This window comes from Magallana gigas, chromosome 8 (assembly GCF_963853765.1).
Source record: "Magallana gigas chromosome 8, xbMagGiga1.1, whole genome shotgun sequence".
NCBI classification, from domain to species: Eukaryota; Metazoa; Mollusca; class Bivalvia; order Ostreida; family Ostreidae; genus Magallana; species Magallana gigas.
Genome location: NC_088860.1, coordinates 32,791,769 through 32,808,916, shown reverse-complemented (window position 1 = coordinate 32,808,916; position 17,148 = coordinate 32,791,769). Strand labels below are relative to the sequence as shown.

General features: G+C 34.5%; 2 protein-coding genes across 3 annotated transcripts; one reads left to right on the top strand and one right to left on the bottom strand.

The window, feature by feature from the left end:
- Positions 1–344: 344 nt before the first annotated feature.
- Positions 345–17,106, bottom strand: LOC109620959 (uncharacterized). Of its 2 annotated transcripts, none has more exons than XM_034474736.2 (5): positions 16,907–17,106; positions 1,841–1,937; positions 1,594–1,725; positions 1,419–1,483; positions 345–776 (listed from the first exon to the last, which is right to left on the bottom strand). In XM_034474736.2, the coding sequence occupies exons 1-5, from the start codon at positions 16,991–16,993 to the stop codon at positions 558–560; spliced, it is 600 nt and encodes a 199-aa protein (XP_034330627.2). In that variant the 5' UTR covers positions 16,994–17,106; the 3' UTR covers positions 345–557. The 2 variants fall into 2 exon arrangements, with proteins under 2 accessions (XP_034330627.2, XP_019929978.3); XM_020074419.3 differs by lacking the exons at positions 345–776; positions 1,419–1,483; positions 1,594–1,725; positions 1,841–1,937 and adding exons at positions 15,532–16,088; positions 16,239–16,303; positions 16,405–16,536; positions 16,677–16,773 and having other exon boundaries at positions 16,907–17,092.
- LOC117690477 (uncharacterized) lies at positions 8,133–11,313 on the top strand. The gene is made up of 2 exons (XM_034474733.2): positions 8,133–8,268; positions 8,427–11,313. Exons 1-2 carry the CDS (start codon positions 8,246–8,248, stop codon positions 10,459–10,461), a joined length of 2,058 nt encoding a protein of 685 aa, XP_034330624.2. The 5' UTR covers positions 8,133–8,245; the 3' UTR covers positions 10,462–11,313.
- Positions 17,107–17,148: the final 42 nt, after the last annotated feature.

Below are 17,148 nucleotides of genomic sequence, written 5' to 3'. Positions count from 1 at the left end.
GGGGGTCCAGACTCCCGACCACCTCTAGATCCAAAATATCTTCTGTTTTCCTGGCTGTTTTTTTTTTTTTTTTTTACAATTTTTACAGGAAAACGTCAGAATCGGCACCATTACGAAAACTGGAAAATCACCGCCTCCAATTACTGGAAGCGGCATAAATCTAGGCTCATTTTTCATTGTTCGACATGGAACAATTATCTACAGCTTTAATGGATATCTTTCAAAACATTTGTTAGTATATTATATCATAGATGAATATTTTTTAAAAAATAAGAACAAAACATGAACAAAAAATTGAGACAATTTATTGGTGACTAAAACGCCACCACAAAAACTCATAGTCAAATGACTAAAACGCCAAACCAAATCCATATACCATATATAGTCATGTGACTAGAACGCCACAACAATAATCCATAGACTAAGTCAGGTGACTAAAACGCCACAACGAAAATCCATATTCAGGTAACTAAATCACGAAAACAAAAGTTCAATAGCTAGGTGACTATAACGCCACAAGTAAGATCCATAGACAGGTGACTAAAACGCCACATAATTTACTGAATGTCTTGGAACTTCAGCATCAAGAAATCTCTCGGATCTCCTCGGCCAAACTTATTCTTCAGCGACATTGTTAGTCTCTCAAGAAATCTGGGTCTTCGAAAGCAAAACGGACCAACTCCAAGTTTTGTCACGTGACTTTTGGATTTCGTTCTGTCCTCTTCATTTGAATCGTTGGTTTTCACTCTCTCTAGTTGTCGCTGAAATCGTTTGATCTACAGGAAAGAGAAGAATATATCTAATTAAAGGTGAAGTTTAGCATTGCTAAAAGCAAGCAGATAGAAATGAATAAATCAAAGGGACTTTGACACGATTATTAGCTCAACATTTTGAATTTTATTTTTCCATTTTTAAGGTTTAAAATGATTGATATGGGTATTCTAAAAGCTTTGTCAAAATTTTAAAGTCAAATATTGATTTATAAGCAAGATACAGTTTGAAATTCTTTGTTTTGCAAACAAGCCTTGTTATTTTTACAAATGTGGTTTATTGGTAAAAGTTTTAAATAAATGTTACTTTTTTCTGCTAATAATATTACATGTATTTATGAACACATTGAATCAGTTTACTTTGTCACGAGTCGTTTTTTCAAAGAAATGGCAATTCCACACTTTACATTATTTGTAAACAAATATAAGACTCGACCTTTGTTTACATAACTTATACCAATGCATTCTTACCTCAATTTTGGTCGATCGTTCAAAATGCGCAATTTAGTAAACCATTTTATACATAAAAATTAAAAAATAAAATTTTGATCTAAAATTGTGTCCAAGTCCCTTTAATTGATCGTATGGAAAAATCGTTTACAATTCTAACGTTACATTTAAAGGCATGCTTTGTATATAAATACGTACGTTAAAAACAGTCTCCCTGCTTTCATGGAGAATTCTCTCGTATTTCTCAGCCGTTTCTGCCATTTCTACCAGAAAGAAAAGAAAAGTTTATAAAAATGGAGCAAAATTTATTTGAGAAAGATTTTAATTTTCAAAAATTATGATCAAAGCCAAATAAAAACATAATGTATCATACCGCTGTTGACCAGGGACAGGAGGTACTGTCCCCACATTCTTTGGAGTGTTGTCAAGTCGGTCTCAGTTATCGTGTTTTTCTTCAACGCCTCCATGAACAGATAACCATACAGAACGTACTTCTTCTGTTGGTCTGAAATTAAAAAATATAATTCTAATTAATCCTATCAATCTATAGATCATTATTTAAAAGACGAAACTGAGTTTCATTATTGGATTAGAACTTTAGGCTTTGTATATTTACATACCAGCAACAGCTTTGTTCTTAGAGTAAGAGAATCCACCAGTTTCCCTGAAACTCTCTTCTCCATACAGAAACATCAATAGCTGCAGGATGTGTTTTCTCTGTAAAACAAAACAGTAAAAAAATATTGAAACCAATATGTAAGTTCATGGAAGTTTATGAAATTACAAAAACATGTTTTAGTAGATCGTAGACCAAAAAACCTCGACAAACATAAACTAGGGTAAAAAAGCAAAACACACCACGGGAGTCATTGTCCGTGTGTTTGTGGTGGATACGTATTCCATCAGGAGTGACCGCAATCTAGTCTCGAATCCAACTTTCTCCATATTGACAAATCAATCAAACTTTTCAGACAAGGTTCCAACAAGAGCGTTTGTTTTGGTGTTGTTTGACAACGATAATAACTCGCAACGTTTGTGACGTCATGATATTATGATGCGTTGCAAGACGACGTCACGAATGAAGGTAAAAAGAAAACCGAATAGGTAATTTTTCCGACTTTGAAAGTTTAATGATTTAACCTTCTGATTCGTGTCCAAATATTGGCTAAAATGTGGGGGTTTTTTTTGTTCTTCATCAAATCGAGCTAGTTTGTATAATAGTTATCTCCCTTGTCCTTCTTTCTGTCATGTTGTTTTGGTATATATTTTATTTTTGTTGGCGCGGTGATTTAGATCAATCATGTTTCAATCATGAAATCCAATTTCTGATGCACTGATGCTTGATCCGTCCATTCCTTTTAACAATGAAAATTCAGCGACTTCAATGTGCTGTCATATTCATGGCTTTTAATATATAAACTTATGCGAAATTCCAAGAAATCAATATTTTTTAAAAATAATTATCAGTCATTTTGGAGGACTAATGCATGAGAACGAGACAATTCTCGAATGCAGTCAAACAATTTCCTTGACAAATGTTTAAGCTTTCTATAATTTTTTCTGCGCATTGCCCGATCGTTTCGCCAGCTCTTAAAAAGGTAGAATAAATCCCTCAGGGATGGATCCAGAAATTTCCGAACGGGTAAGGGGGGGTGTTATTTTTATTGGTAGATGACTGGGACACACAACAAAGTAAGGGGAGAGGAATGGAGGATGGGACTGACTTACATGTACCTTATTAAAAAAAACGTGGTTTTTTCACAATTAGTTATGAAAGAACAAGTGCACTTAAGCTATGAAGAATGGGCCCTTTTTCAGTGCTGTTTTTATGTAGAAAATATCAACAAATTGTGTTTTTTCGTAATAGTTCAAGCACTGATGGATATTTCTGATTTATGTGCACGCCAAAATTTACCAAAATTAGCATACAGTTCCAAAAATTCAAGATTTTTAAATGCTTATGAATAATCTAAATCCGGAAAAATAGAATCGAACCTACTTGAATTGTGTCTATTTAAATCAGAAGGAAGAGACATTTAAATCAGCATTATTCTCTTGGTGGATCAATTGGCGCGTTTGCTGAGATATTATAATTCTTTATGCATTATTTTACGTCTGAACAAAACTCGAATAAAGTTTGAAGTTGCATATTACCATATTGATCAAACAACCTTCTTTACCATACAACGTTGATTTAAAACGTGTCAATGTTTTACAGTGAGCACCTACATGTACCTGGATAGAACCCACGTGATTGTTTGAAATAATTTATTCCATGCGTGAGTTCAAACTTGGGTCACACAGGTAATAGCTTTCGCTTGCTATATGAATCAAAGTACTGAAGTACTGACGGGAGTTGATTTTATTGATTATCATTTATTTAAAAATCAACTTATCTTGCGTGGCAATTAGTTTCTTGTCTGTATTTAAATTACGCACTTTTTTTATAATATGAATTTAAATTTTACTTTTCACACAAGAATTTAGAGAAACCCCATATGAACATGTTGTGTAATATTTAAAGACAGATTTCAAACTATGTATTAGTAATCGAAACAATTCTAAAAATTGTATGGATCCAAGCACTATTGATATTGAAATCCAGTCTCGTTCAACCAGACGCTCAGCTGTCTTCGTTTATCGCCGACAAGCAAGAGAGCCTCTCTGTTTGTCGGAAATTTACGGAGACAGCCGAGCTTTTGGTTGAACGAGACTATATTAAACTCTGGCGTAGGAATACATGAGACTACAAAAATATCTAAATTGTTCGTATTATATGATATCTTACTATTTTCAAAGTGTTTAAAGATAAGTTTCCTTGAAAAACAATGCTTCAGCATACATTACATCGAATTTTTCTATTATATTCAAGAACTAAAACTTGTCAGCGGTGATGATTTGTGCTTAGGTTCAAACACTGTTTCATTTTCGGTTTGCCAGAGTGACTGCATAGGAGAGTTGATTAAAATCAACTCCCAAAAACCTTAAAATTTAAATACGTTTTCCATTTTTTAGGTACCAGCCTAATGTAGTACAAACTTCTTGTTTTCACAGAAGTTTCCTAAATGTATAATGCGTATTTTGTCTTTTCCACAAGTTTGTACTCGGTTAGGCTGACAGTAAACATGAATGCCCGTCCTCGATTTATACTATACAAAATCACGAATGACGGCTGACCCTTACTATGTTGTAAAGCTTCGTGCTTTTCATATACAGTAAATTCAGCGCTAAAACTTGCTGATTCTTATGGATTAGATATCAATAGGTGATGTTACATAAAAAATTATAGGTACAAAATATACAGTGCATCATCATTTCCTATTTCATAAAAGGGGGGAGGGGTTAAAATTAACACCTGGGGTCATTAATGTACTTTACACCGGGTGCGTTCAGAGTATTTCCAGTGGTACCAATACTTGTTTGTCAATGGTAACAATTGTCGCCATTGGTGCAATTGGACCCATATGTACTCTGAACGAGTTTTGGGGTACAAATAGTGAGAAATTTACCAATGTTAACAATGGTACCTTTGGTGTACCATTCTTAGCACTGGCTGATTATTTAGCGGAAAATGTCAAACCAAGATCATTTTGCACCAAAAGGTCACATTCAGAAATATAATTTGTGTACAGTAAAGTATTTTTTATTACATTTTTTCCTCCTGCATTTTAACGTGCGTAGATTTTTAAAAACATGGCTAGAGTAAGTCATTATAATATGAGAGTACTGTACTATCATATACACCCGATGATTTTTATACCGTTTGTCCAGGGACACATTTGAAAGTAAATGCTATGGTTAATGCCAACAACAATCTAAAGGGCCCTACCCCTAATGTTGAAAAAAAAAACCCCGTTGGTGTTTTGTAGAAACTCTGTTTGAGAGCTTTCGATGTATGGCTGATCGGTTTTAGAACATCTATAAAAGAAAGTTTTTTGTAGAGTATATTCTCTTCCTTGAAAAATATTGAGGCCAAGTAGATAGCATACATCATATGCAAAAAATTGGAGAAAATTTCAATTTCAAAATGTTGCTTTAGATGACATTCATATTCCAACCAATGTCCCCATTCACCTGCAACTTGCCTACATGTACGGAAAGAAATTCTATTCAGTTTGTACTGTGGCATGTTACAATGCTTATAAGGAATTGTTCAGCTACAACAAGATTTAAGGTGAAAAATTTGTGCCTGAAATGCATATACACAATATTCGCCATATTTGTGACGTCATAAAAAAGTTACCATCGCTAACAGAGCTCTAGAGATCGTCTGCAGAAATGTCTACCTATGGTAAATTTTATCGGCAAACATTGGTACCGTTGGCATACCAATGGTAAAAAAAATTTACCAGTGGTAACTTTTGCCAACGGCAGTACTCTGAACGCACCCACCATTTTGATGCATCATAATGATATTCAGGAGCGGATCTTGAACTGAATATAGGAATTCCCCTATTTTAAACATAATTAACGCGGTAAATATGAATTTTCTATTATATACCATTTCCTTAAATGATGTTTTAGTGATATAACAATGTCAGATTGATTATTTACACTGACATTCACGTTATCAAGCCCATCAAAACTCCAAGCGTAAATCACATAAAATTGAAGCAAATTTATAATCAGAAATATCCCTTCGCTAATTGTGCTGACTAACTTCCGGTTTCATGTACTCATCCCATTCGATCCTCAGCTGGTCACGTGATACCCGAAGGGTATATAAGCTGAGAAAATCAGTAGGATCAGAGAGTCTGTGTTTGATGGCCGAGACATCGATAGACTGGCAATGCCTGTCTGATATGCGCGATATACAGACATCTTTCGTACGATAGAGACAGAGGACCAGTCTAAGACATCGACAGGTCGAAGCCAGGGAAGAAATTAAGGTTGGTAAGAATAACCTGTTTGTAGTCTTACGTGCCTGTAATAGGCTTTCGAGACTATAGGAGTGTATTTGGATTAATAAATATACAAATTGGCTTGTAGACTGTGGTTAATACGCTACAGTCCCGGAACGGCGCGTGCGCTCCTGTCGCCGAGCAGCGCATACGCAATTGTAGTTCGAAGTGCGTGCGCCACAGAGAACTGGCGGATATTTTTCCTACATATTTCAAATTAAAATCTGTGATTGAGGAAATAGATCATTAAATTCACTATTTGATTTCCTCAGGCAGAGCAGCCGAATCTCATATCCAACTCAGAAACGTTACAAAATCACGCGAGAACTGTCATGGCTGTTGAAAAAGACGACTTGTAAACATGCTGCTATGTTTTATCTGGTTTTGATTTATATACGGTTAGTTTGTTCAACCTGAATTAAAAAATCATCTAAATAAAGTCAAATATAAAATCGATCATTTCAGACCGAAGCCAGTCGCATTAAAAAATTAATTTTGCCCCATTACGGAGATCATGTGGAATTGTAGCCCTTTCAGTAAACATCAGATATAGAAAATCGGAGAGGGCTACATTATTATAATCATTGCAGCTAGGTTACCCCGTTATGGAAAGTTCTATCCCATTCTCTCACCAGAGGCCGTGTGAGTATTAAAACTAAAATGGCTCACTAAAGAAACGAATTGACTTATTTTATTTATTCAACATTTGTCAAATCGGATTTTTTATATATTCTCTAAAAAGGCTCACAGTAAATATATTCACTCTGTACGTAATCATTCAATATTACGTATATCATTAATTATATAATATTATAATATATATTATGATCGAAACTATCCCTGACTTGGATCCGCCAAAGCTGTCCGTCAACTCTCATTTTTGCTATGGTGGGCTTGTTTATCAAAAACGAAAGTAGGTTTTTGATTAATATAGCAATGATAACTTTTTTTTATTTGGACGAACAAGCAGTGAAAATGCGTTGGGGGAGGGTCTTGGAACAGCCGCTATTAGCTCTTTGAAAATTAAAGGGAATACACATCGCTCTAAAGGACACTAACCGGTGTTATCAATGTTTTTATTTAATAAAGAGCAAGATTTTAAGTTAATTATAAACTCATGGTCGACTTGAGTTTGGTATGTGTTAAGATCTGATAATATATTGATGACGTTCGTGGTATATTGGAGAATAATGTCCGCCGCATCTCTTTGATCTCTACATTTGTAAAACAAAAGATATTTCTGTTGTTAATACTGTTTTTCCTTGTACGGGCTTATCGTTCCTGATACATGTATGCACAATAGATACAAAAATAACTTGTCTGAGAATTGGTCATTTAATGTCATTTGTAATCAAAAGTGCACAAACTGGGTTTTTCCATACAAATTTAACAGACTAACAAATGGAAATTGAAAGATACTGCTTATTTTGAAAATTTATAAAAAATACATTGTAAAAAAATAATTACTTTTTTTTTTCACATGTGTTTATTATTTATGTTATTTGACAAAATATCAGCATTTGTAAAACAGGTGATTCACAATTCTGGAGGAAATTGTTTTCCCCGCAAGATTACGGTATAACATACCCGAACTAATTAAAAAAATATTCTGAGACAAAAAGGGTAGCATGCAGTTTATAGAAATCATTCTTTCTTCTTCTTCTTTTCTTTTTTTATCAAAAACTATAATAAAATTATCATTACACTTCACACATATACACTTATGGATTGTTATGGCACCAAGTTCAAATTTAATTACTTCTGTTTCTTTGAAAATATAATTGCCATATCTTAATTTGAAATATTTTCACACTCCAGTCTGAACAATTCACAGTGACTAAGACTAGTCTGAACAAGTATTGAAATTATTTCATTTCACCTCACTTAAATCACTGTTAGACTTCATTTCAACCAAAACAGGAAGGATTTCTAAGTCGGAGTTGGGCGTTTTTGTATTCTTTGAATGTTCATTTATAAAATTACTAAATTTATCTTTATCAACATATGAACGTTTTTATTTCCTTATTATTTATTATTGCTGTTTTCAATAAAGACTTGAATGTGACAATAACGGCACCTAAAATAAAATAGCAGCAAATTTCGTCTGATGTGATTTCTTTCAAAATGGAGTCTTTCCCTCCACAAATGTAAGTGTATTATATTGGTATATCAGGTTGCGTGTTTTTTTTTAAAATAGGCAATAAGAGTACTTCTTGTATTTCATGATTTGTAAATATTGTGTATGATGATGAGAATGAGAAACAACAATATAAGTTTCCAATATATATATTCATTAAAATAACAGATGTGAGGGAATGCAGCACATATCAGAATCCGTGTTTGTGGTACTATGTGAGATAGTGGGGACCTCACAAGACGTGGCCCTCAGGAGGGAGACAGAGGACATCAGGGATGTGGTGGTTAGAGGAAGGTTACCTATTAATGATGGGTTCATGAGTACGTTAAGTGGGAGTAAGAGAGAAGGATTCAGACTGGAGGGATCAGATGTGGACTGGATGTTCTGGCTAAACGACCACCAAGTGATCATGGACGTGTCTCAGTCTGAGTATTACAACACAGCCAATACAGCCTTGATTCTCTCTGACAGTTCTGAAAGTCCACCAGGATTCAGTCTACTTCAGTTACTGACACCATTCGCAAGCAGAGAAGTCCATTCAGCATGTGTCAGAACGAATGATAGACTCTATATATCTAGTTCTATATGGAGACAGTTAACTTGTTCAGCACTAATTCCTAATTCTACTATACATGGACCCTGTGGTAGTAGTGATGAAGCAGGGGTTCAATATGACACTGCCTTCTGTTTTGTTTGTGACTTTTGGCCTCCGTCTGCCTCCTCTTGGACAGACAGATGTCACACATGGCCAGATCCTGAAGTTGTTGATAACATTGTCAGAAATGGATGTCACTTTGTAGCAATAGGACACCCATTAGGGCCCCATGAAAATGAAGAATGGAGAATTTCTTTTTCTCTGGCAGAAAATAAACTTGTCTCATCAATGAATCACTGTCAGTTTTTGACATATGGGTTGTTAAAAATTTTCTTAAAAGAAGTTATAGATCAACAATCAGAAGAAACCAATAAACTGTTGTGTTCCTATCACATGAAGACAACAGTTTTCTGGACGATTCAACAAAACACGCTACCTCACTGGTGTCCACAAAATATCCTGGCCGGTTTCTGGATCTGCTTTAAACTCCTCCTTAAATGGGTGTTTAAGGGAGTTTGTCCCAACTTTTTCATCCCACAAAACAATCTGTTTCTGACTAAGGTCCATGGCTCAGCACAAAACAGATTGTTCCTACAGTTACACGAGTTGTACAAGAAAGGTCTGGCCTGTCTGTTACAGAGTTCCTCTATCAGGTCCTACATCATTGATGTCCTGTACAATCCTAGACTTTCTAGTACAGACGAGAGTATAATGAGGTCTGAAGTTGATTATGATCTAAAAGTGGTCATACTGTCAGAAGGCATGATACACATTTTCAGGAGCGGAGATATTATAATTGATACTACCAAAACCATACACATAATAGAACAGTTTGTGGAGTCACCAATGACACATCATCAAGTTGTAGTGATACAGAGACTTACAACCAACCTTCTTCAAAGAACATCTTTTCTATTACAAAACATGCACAATGACACAGGTTTCAACAAACAGACGTATATTGCAGACAAAATGTCCTGTCACATGCTGAAATTAGCAGCCAAGTTTGGGTGTGTATCTGACATGTTGTACATTGCCATATATTATTACAAGACACTCAGATACAGGGAAGCTTTATCTGTTATAGAGATGACAAAGGTCAAGTTAGCACAGCCATATCTGATGTATAATAGACATGTAGACAGAGAGAGGTATACTGAGGCTGTAGGAGGACAGTCCTGTTCTACAAAGATCAGACAGGCTGTAGCAGAGGAAATAGATCTTGACAACAGAATCTGTTATATCAGTGAACTTATACCAGAACAACAGTCTGGTCTAAAGAACAGAACGACTTCTTTATTTATCCCATTGTTTGTTATGTTACACTTCCTAGAGTTCTTGTGTTACAGACACATTGATACAACGTTATCATTAGCAGCTTTAGATGAGCTACAGTTCCTAGTCCACCATGATCAGGGACTGTATATACGTGATATATACAGATACATCTCCTGGGAGATCCTGGGGATCTGTCAACAGATCACAGGGGACCTCCAAGGTGCTCTATACTCATACCAACAGTCGCTGATCCCACATCATCCATGGAACGAAATACCAACAGCTACTCAGAAGAGAATACAGGAAATTGTTCAGTCAGCACCACACTAGCAAATAAATCACTTACTTGGAATACACATATATATCTGTCTAAGATTGAAAAGCCATCAATAAAATCAATTGTTTGTAACACAGTGCACTGTACAAAGATACATCCCTCCATCCATCTACAGTTCCCATATCAGGCAGATTGTATCCGGCGCGTCCACGCGATCGCGCAACAGATTTTGTTTGTAAATTAGATTGAACAACGATGGTAATTGGTGCTCAAATTAATGGAACCATTTTAACAAGAGCTTGGACTTTGGATAGTGGTGTCAAAGAGCAATGTGACGTAGGCCTGTCTATTTCATGGAAGGCCACCCAGCCACTGCTCTTTAAAATCAACAAGATTTTTCTGGCTTTTGAGTAAAAGAGACAGTACGGCGCATCTTATAAAAAAAAACCGACTTGAAAAATTTTTCCGATTGGGTTCGGTATTTTTGTACTACTCATGGATGTATAAACTTTCATAAAATTACAAAGTTCTCCTCTCCATGAAATAAATCTAACTATTTCATTAACATTAATAATTACGTATAACCTATCACATATTTACATCGCAACGTGTTCCGGGGTCCAGCCTTCTATACTTATACGCATGCGTATTTACTGTACACACGCAGGCGGGGCTCGAGAAGATTCTCCTGGACATGTTTGTTGTTAAAATTTGTAATTTCTACTTCTCCTAGGTTATAATTGTTCAAAATTTTAAAATAACCACAATTATTATTTTGCAAGCATGTATTTTGCGTGTTTTTCATAGGAGTTACTACAACCTAAATTCATTATTGTAAATGAGGCCCTTTGAGGGGTTATTTGACATATTTATGTCTGTTCATTTTTAAATGAACCGAAATTGGTAAACCATCAATAAATTATCGAGAAATTGATGTGTTCCGTTTAGAGAGTCCCTTTAACCTCGTATACCATGATGACCGTAGTCGGACGAAGATCTTGTAGTTTTCAGCACGTATCAATCACTGTCAATCAAAGTCCATGTGGTACAAATAAACGATATAAGATTATTCTGGTTTGTACAACCCTTAAATTTCCGGAAGCACATAATTACGTTAAATAGGTATGCGAAAGGGATTTTTATGTATTTCAACTATTACAATCAACGTTATTTCTTATTTCCTAAATGATACAATGGGTATAGATCTGAAGTTATTCACACATGTGTTTTCAGCTGTACTGTCTCTTTAAGACTATGCAATCGGTGTATATTTCGCTTGAAACCAGCGTCATTTTTTACTTGTTTGGACGCAAGAAATAGATAGTTACGTCCTACTGAAAGACCAAGGCCTTGTTAAAATGGTTCTAGAAAATCCTGATATCAATGAGTTTGATTTAAATGGGGCACTTTGTGTCTTTTTCAATAGAAATCTATTAGAAACATTTAGTATATGAGAATGTAGATATGATAAATGAATGAAAGAAAAATCTAAAACCATTTTAATACTGTGTATTTTGTTTGTTTGATGTGTTCATTATTAATACAATTTTACGTTTTTTGTCATTAAACTTCATGCTATTTTCATATCATGCTTAATACCACTAGAAATCAGCTTTATTTTTTTTCGAAAGCATTGGGGAGAGGGAAGCACAAGCAGCTGGATGATGTTAAAAATATTTCTTGCGATAATGAGATAATTCTCTGTAATATAATAATTATTATTATAGTACAGAACATTATCATGTTTCTAAAATAGATATTACAATGTCAATCATCTGTACCCTGGACCACCATCCACGCGGAGAAATCGTACCCTGGATAAGTATTCATTGATCATGTAGATAGGTACGGGTTCAAGGCTGAGAGGGAAACATAATATTATTTGGTTATCCTGTGCGCATATCTATAGTAAAACATTGCATTATTATTTAAATTGGCAAGAAGATCTTACTTGATAAATAACAATATATCGAGAATAGGTGCGGGAGAAAAAAAGGTGTTTCAGTTCCTATGCTAATTTTTCCTAAAGGAGTTGCAGATAAAATGGAAAAATTAAAGTTACAGAATTTGATGCAATTATTTTTTGGGCTTGCAACGTTGTATATAAAGCAGGGTAGAATTTTATCTAGAAAGTTGATATTAACTTTTATAAGAACATTATATAGTATTGAAAATGGTTACACAGATTTCACGCTTAATAAAAGAGGAATCCTTATTGTTGTAAAAAACTGTCTCCTTGAAACAAAATTAATTTAATCTTAACGTTTAGAGTATGACAGTTTCTTGAAAACTGCCATTTCCGATTTTTTTTCATAGAAGCATATTTTTAAAAAAAAATCTAACTTTTGGGAAAAAAATCATTAATACCTTTGAAATGTAAGAACTCTGTTAAATTCCCCATTATTAAGTCACGTCTAGGTTAGTCGTGTGGTAACGCAGAGAGAATAGGATGTAATCATGACCGACTTTTTTGATAGGGGGTTCGAAACCCGAAACAGTTGGATTTTTTTTATACATATTTCTTTTATATCGCATGCATATATATAATGTAATGGAAATGTATATAGAAAATTTAAGAATGTCAGAATAAAGTTATTTAAACGCTTGTCAATGTAATTTTTTGCATGCGTGCTTAATTTTTTTCAAGATTTCTTGCTGTTAACGTGTGAAGTCCCCAATATAAACTTGAATTATAAACATTTAAAGGATTTTAAAACAATGTACGCATATACGTAGAAATTTATTCCCCCCCCCCCCTTTTTTTATGAAAAAAGCGGGTACGCCGATTTCAGAAATACATGTACAGGTTGTTAAAAGCTTTAAAAAAAAGAAATCATTAAAAAATTATGAATCGGTAATGAAGCAGTAGGTTAATAAAAATATATACGGATAAATTTGTTGAAACCTTTTTATCTGGACTTGGCGTTTATTTCCATGTAGATACTATAGAAACATGCGATGATTACAATTACAACTCTGACGATTTTGAAGAGCCCGAATCAGACATTTCCATGTAACTCCATAGAATGATACTGAAAACACGCTGGACAATTGAAATCCATATATATTAACACCAAAATACCGAATTAATGGCCAACTTCCTACTGTATTTGGTGGTTGTCGTGTTCGATAGAAATACGCGTAAAATGTTTGTGTATCACTGTATTTTGCCTATACATACGGAACATACCCGCTATGTAAATTCAGTCGTCTACGTAATGTGTCTATATTTAGATATGAAAACCTCTTTGAAGTTATAGAAAATGTCTGTTTAAGCCATGGGCCTTTTTGTCATAAGCCTTAATATGATATTATTGCTCAGACGACGATTAGCCGAGTGCATGTAAACATATATTTGGTATCATTCACACTATGGACAGTATGGATCACTTATAGCTATACATGTAAATTTACATACTGGCCGACCCCATACCCGGGTTTATAATGTTTAGGCCAGTTGGGCTATTGACTCAACGAGTCCAATTTCCAGACTATGATATATTCTAAGTTGATATAAATAAATACGGACAGTATGTGTTTGTAAAACACTGATACCCTGTATTACATTTTATGGCCGAAATTAGTCTTACAAGAGTAGACTAGACTCCAGCTAGGATCAATGTGGTATTAAAGATTAAAAAAATTGTTATGTGATGTCCAAAGAAAATAAAAGCCAAAGCTCTAACCGCTCAAAGTTATAGCAATGCGATTCAAATTGTTAACCAGTTACAAACACTCAATAGTGTCATCACTAAACGCATCAGTCGATCGGTCGCATCGTGTACACCCATGTTAGATTTGCGATAAGAGGGCTCGATGGCCATGTTCATTTTTAGACTGCGTTGATCTCCTTTAAAAGAAGAGCTCTATAGGAAAATATTAATACCCAAATTTAAAAGGAAAATACATGGGATTTTTTCATACTAAATAATAGTTTATAGCTAAAACATATCTTAAGATTTTAGGTAAATCTGCTGACTATCCATCCTCCTTAAAAATTCACGCTGGCGTATATTATAGCATTAAATGATTTATTTTTGACGTCAATGACTGCCGTCAGGTGAGCAGACAAGTTGAATAACGCGCGTTAGCTGTTAAAACACGACGGCATAAAAAATAAATCATTTAATGCTGATATTTACATTCCCTTACTGATCAAATCAATTATTTACTTAAATAAATCAATATAAATTGTAGATCACAGAGAAAGTAAATTGGTAACAGCAAGAACAGCTGTTTTACTTAACCGGTTTAAAGTGGTTAAGACCTAGAGTGTTACGTTGAGATTGACGAGCATGAAAATATATTATCCATGAAAAATAACTCTTGAAATTTTGCTTTTAACTATAAAGTCAACTTTTTTGTTGATTAATTGTAAAACATGGTGTTTTGTCAACATTCATGAAATATATTTTTTAACCGATAGCATAGAAATCATTGTTTGAACACTACTTATGTAAATTACGTGTAAATTGATACGCAGTGATTAGTTGTTGCATTTAGAGGCATTTAAAGAGCACAGAATTTAATGGAAAAACACGGTAAAATGTAAATATTTACATTTACATGTTTATCATGAGGCCAATATCAACCTATCTCAGTGGATCCTACGAGTGTCATCTATGTAAGTATACTATAATAGAAACAACCAGACTGAAATCTACACGCCCCGTTTATCGATTGCGCGAAACCTACAGCGACCGTAAAAAATCCACGGACTGCACGAAATAATCATGATGATGTCAGACTCAAATTCCCATAGGAGACGGTTTGGCTGTTACTTATAGCTTACTTACTTTTTTAAAATCAGTTTATTAATTTGTTAAGAGAGAAATGTAAATATAAACATTAAAATGCCTTTCTTAAATGATTCATGTGGGTTATGAAAGTAGCGATCATTGCAGAGAAAAATTACATTTGCCGCTAACGCTGCAATATCGCCAACATCAAATCCCGCGTGAATCACCAAAGAAAGCATTAATTTTTATTGTTTCAGACTCAGTGATACATGTTTTTTCGTAATTCATGTACATTTAATTGTTCGACATGCATGCAACAATTATCTATATAGTATATTATCATAGATGAATATTTAAAAAAAAAGTAAGAACAAAACAAGAACAAAAAGTTAAGTCAATTTATTGGTGACTAAAACGCCACCACAAAAATCCATATATTCATGTGACTAAAACGCCACAAAGAATAATCCATACACGAAAACAAAGTTCAATAGCCAGGTGACTATAACGCCACAGCAAAGATCCATAGCAAGGTGACTAAAACGCCACAACAAAAATCGGTATTAAAAGTTCAATAGCCAGATGACTATAACGCCACAGCGAAGATTCATAGACAGGTGACTAAAACGCCACAACGAAAATCCGTATTAAAAGTTCAACAGCAAGGTGGCTAAAACGCCACAAGCAAGACCCATAGCCAGGTGACTAAAACGCCACATAGTTTACTGAATGTCTTGGAACTTCAGCATCAAGAAATCTCTCGGATCTCCTCGGCCAAACTTATTCTTCAGTGACATTGTGAGTCTCTCAAGAAGTCTGGGTCTTCGGAAGCAAAACGGACCAACTCCAAGTTTTGTCACGTGACTTTTGAATCTTGTTCTTTCTTCTGTACTTGCATCGTTGGTTTTCACTCTCTCTAGATGTCGCTGAAATCGTTTGATCTACAGGATAGAGAAGAATTTATTTAATAAAAACGTGAAGTTAAGCATTGTCAAAAGCAATTGATCAGATAGAAATAAATTGATCGATGGAAAAAATCGTTTACAATTTTAACGTTAAATTTTGATGAAATATATATAATATGTATTTACGTTAAAAACTGTCTCCCCGCTGTCATGGAGAATTCTCTCGTATTTCTCAGCTGTCTTTACCATTTCTACGGAGAGGGAAAAGACATGCATAAAAATGGAGCAAAATTGTGAAAGATTTTAATTTAAAAAAATGATCAAAGCCAAATAAAAACATAATGTATTATACCTCTGTTGACCAGGGACAGGAGGTGCTGTCCCCACAATCTCTGGAGTGTTGTCAAGTCGGTCTCAGTTATCGTGTTTTTCTTCAACGCCTCCATGAACAGATAGCCATACAGAACGTACTTCTTCTGTTGGTCTGAAATTGAAAATATAAATAAACAAATTGAAGATTATAATTTTGATTAATTCAATCAATTTATAATTATAGATCATTAGAAAAGGGAAACGAAATTTTTTTCAGAAGATTAGATTGAAAGATTTGTTTTATTTACATACCAGCAACATCTTTGTTCTTGGAATAAGAGAATCCACCAGTTTCCCTGAAATTCTCTTCTCCGTACAGAAACATCAATAGCTGCAGGATGTGTTTTCTCTGTAAAACAAAACAGTAAAAAAATATTGAAACCAATATATAAGTTCATGGAAATCACAAAAACATGTTTTAGTAGATCGTAGACCAAAAAACCTCGACAAACATAAACTAGGGTAAAAGAAGCAAAACACACCACCGGAGTCATTGTCCGTGTGTTTGTGGTGGACACGTATTCCATCAGGAGTGACCGCAATCTAGTCTCGAATCCAGCTTTCTCCATTTTGACAAATCAATCAAACTTTTCAGACAAGGTTCCAACAAGAGCGTGTGTTTTGGTGTTGTTTGACAACGATAATAGCTCGCAACGTTTGTGACGTCATGATATTATGATGCGTTGCAAGACGACGTAACGAATGAAGATAAAAAGAAAACCAA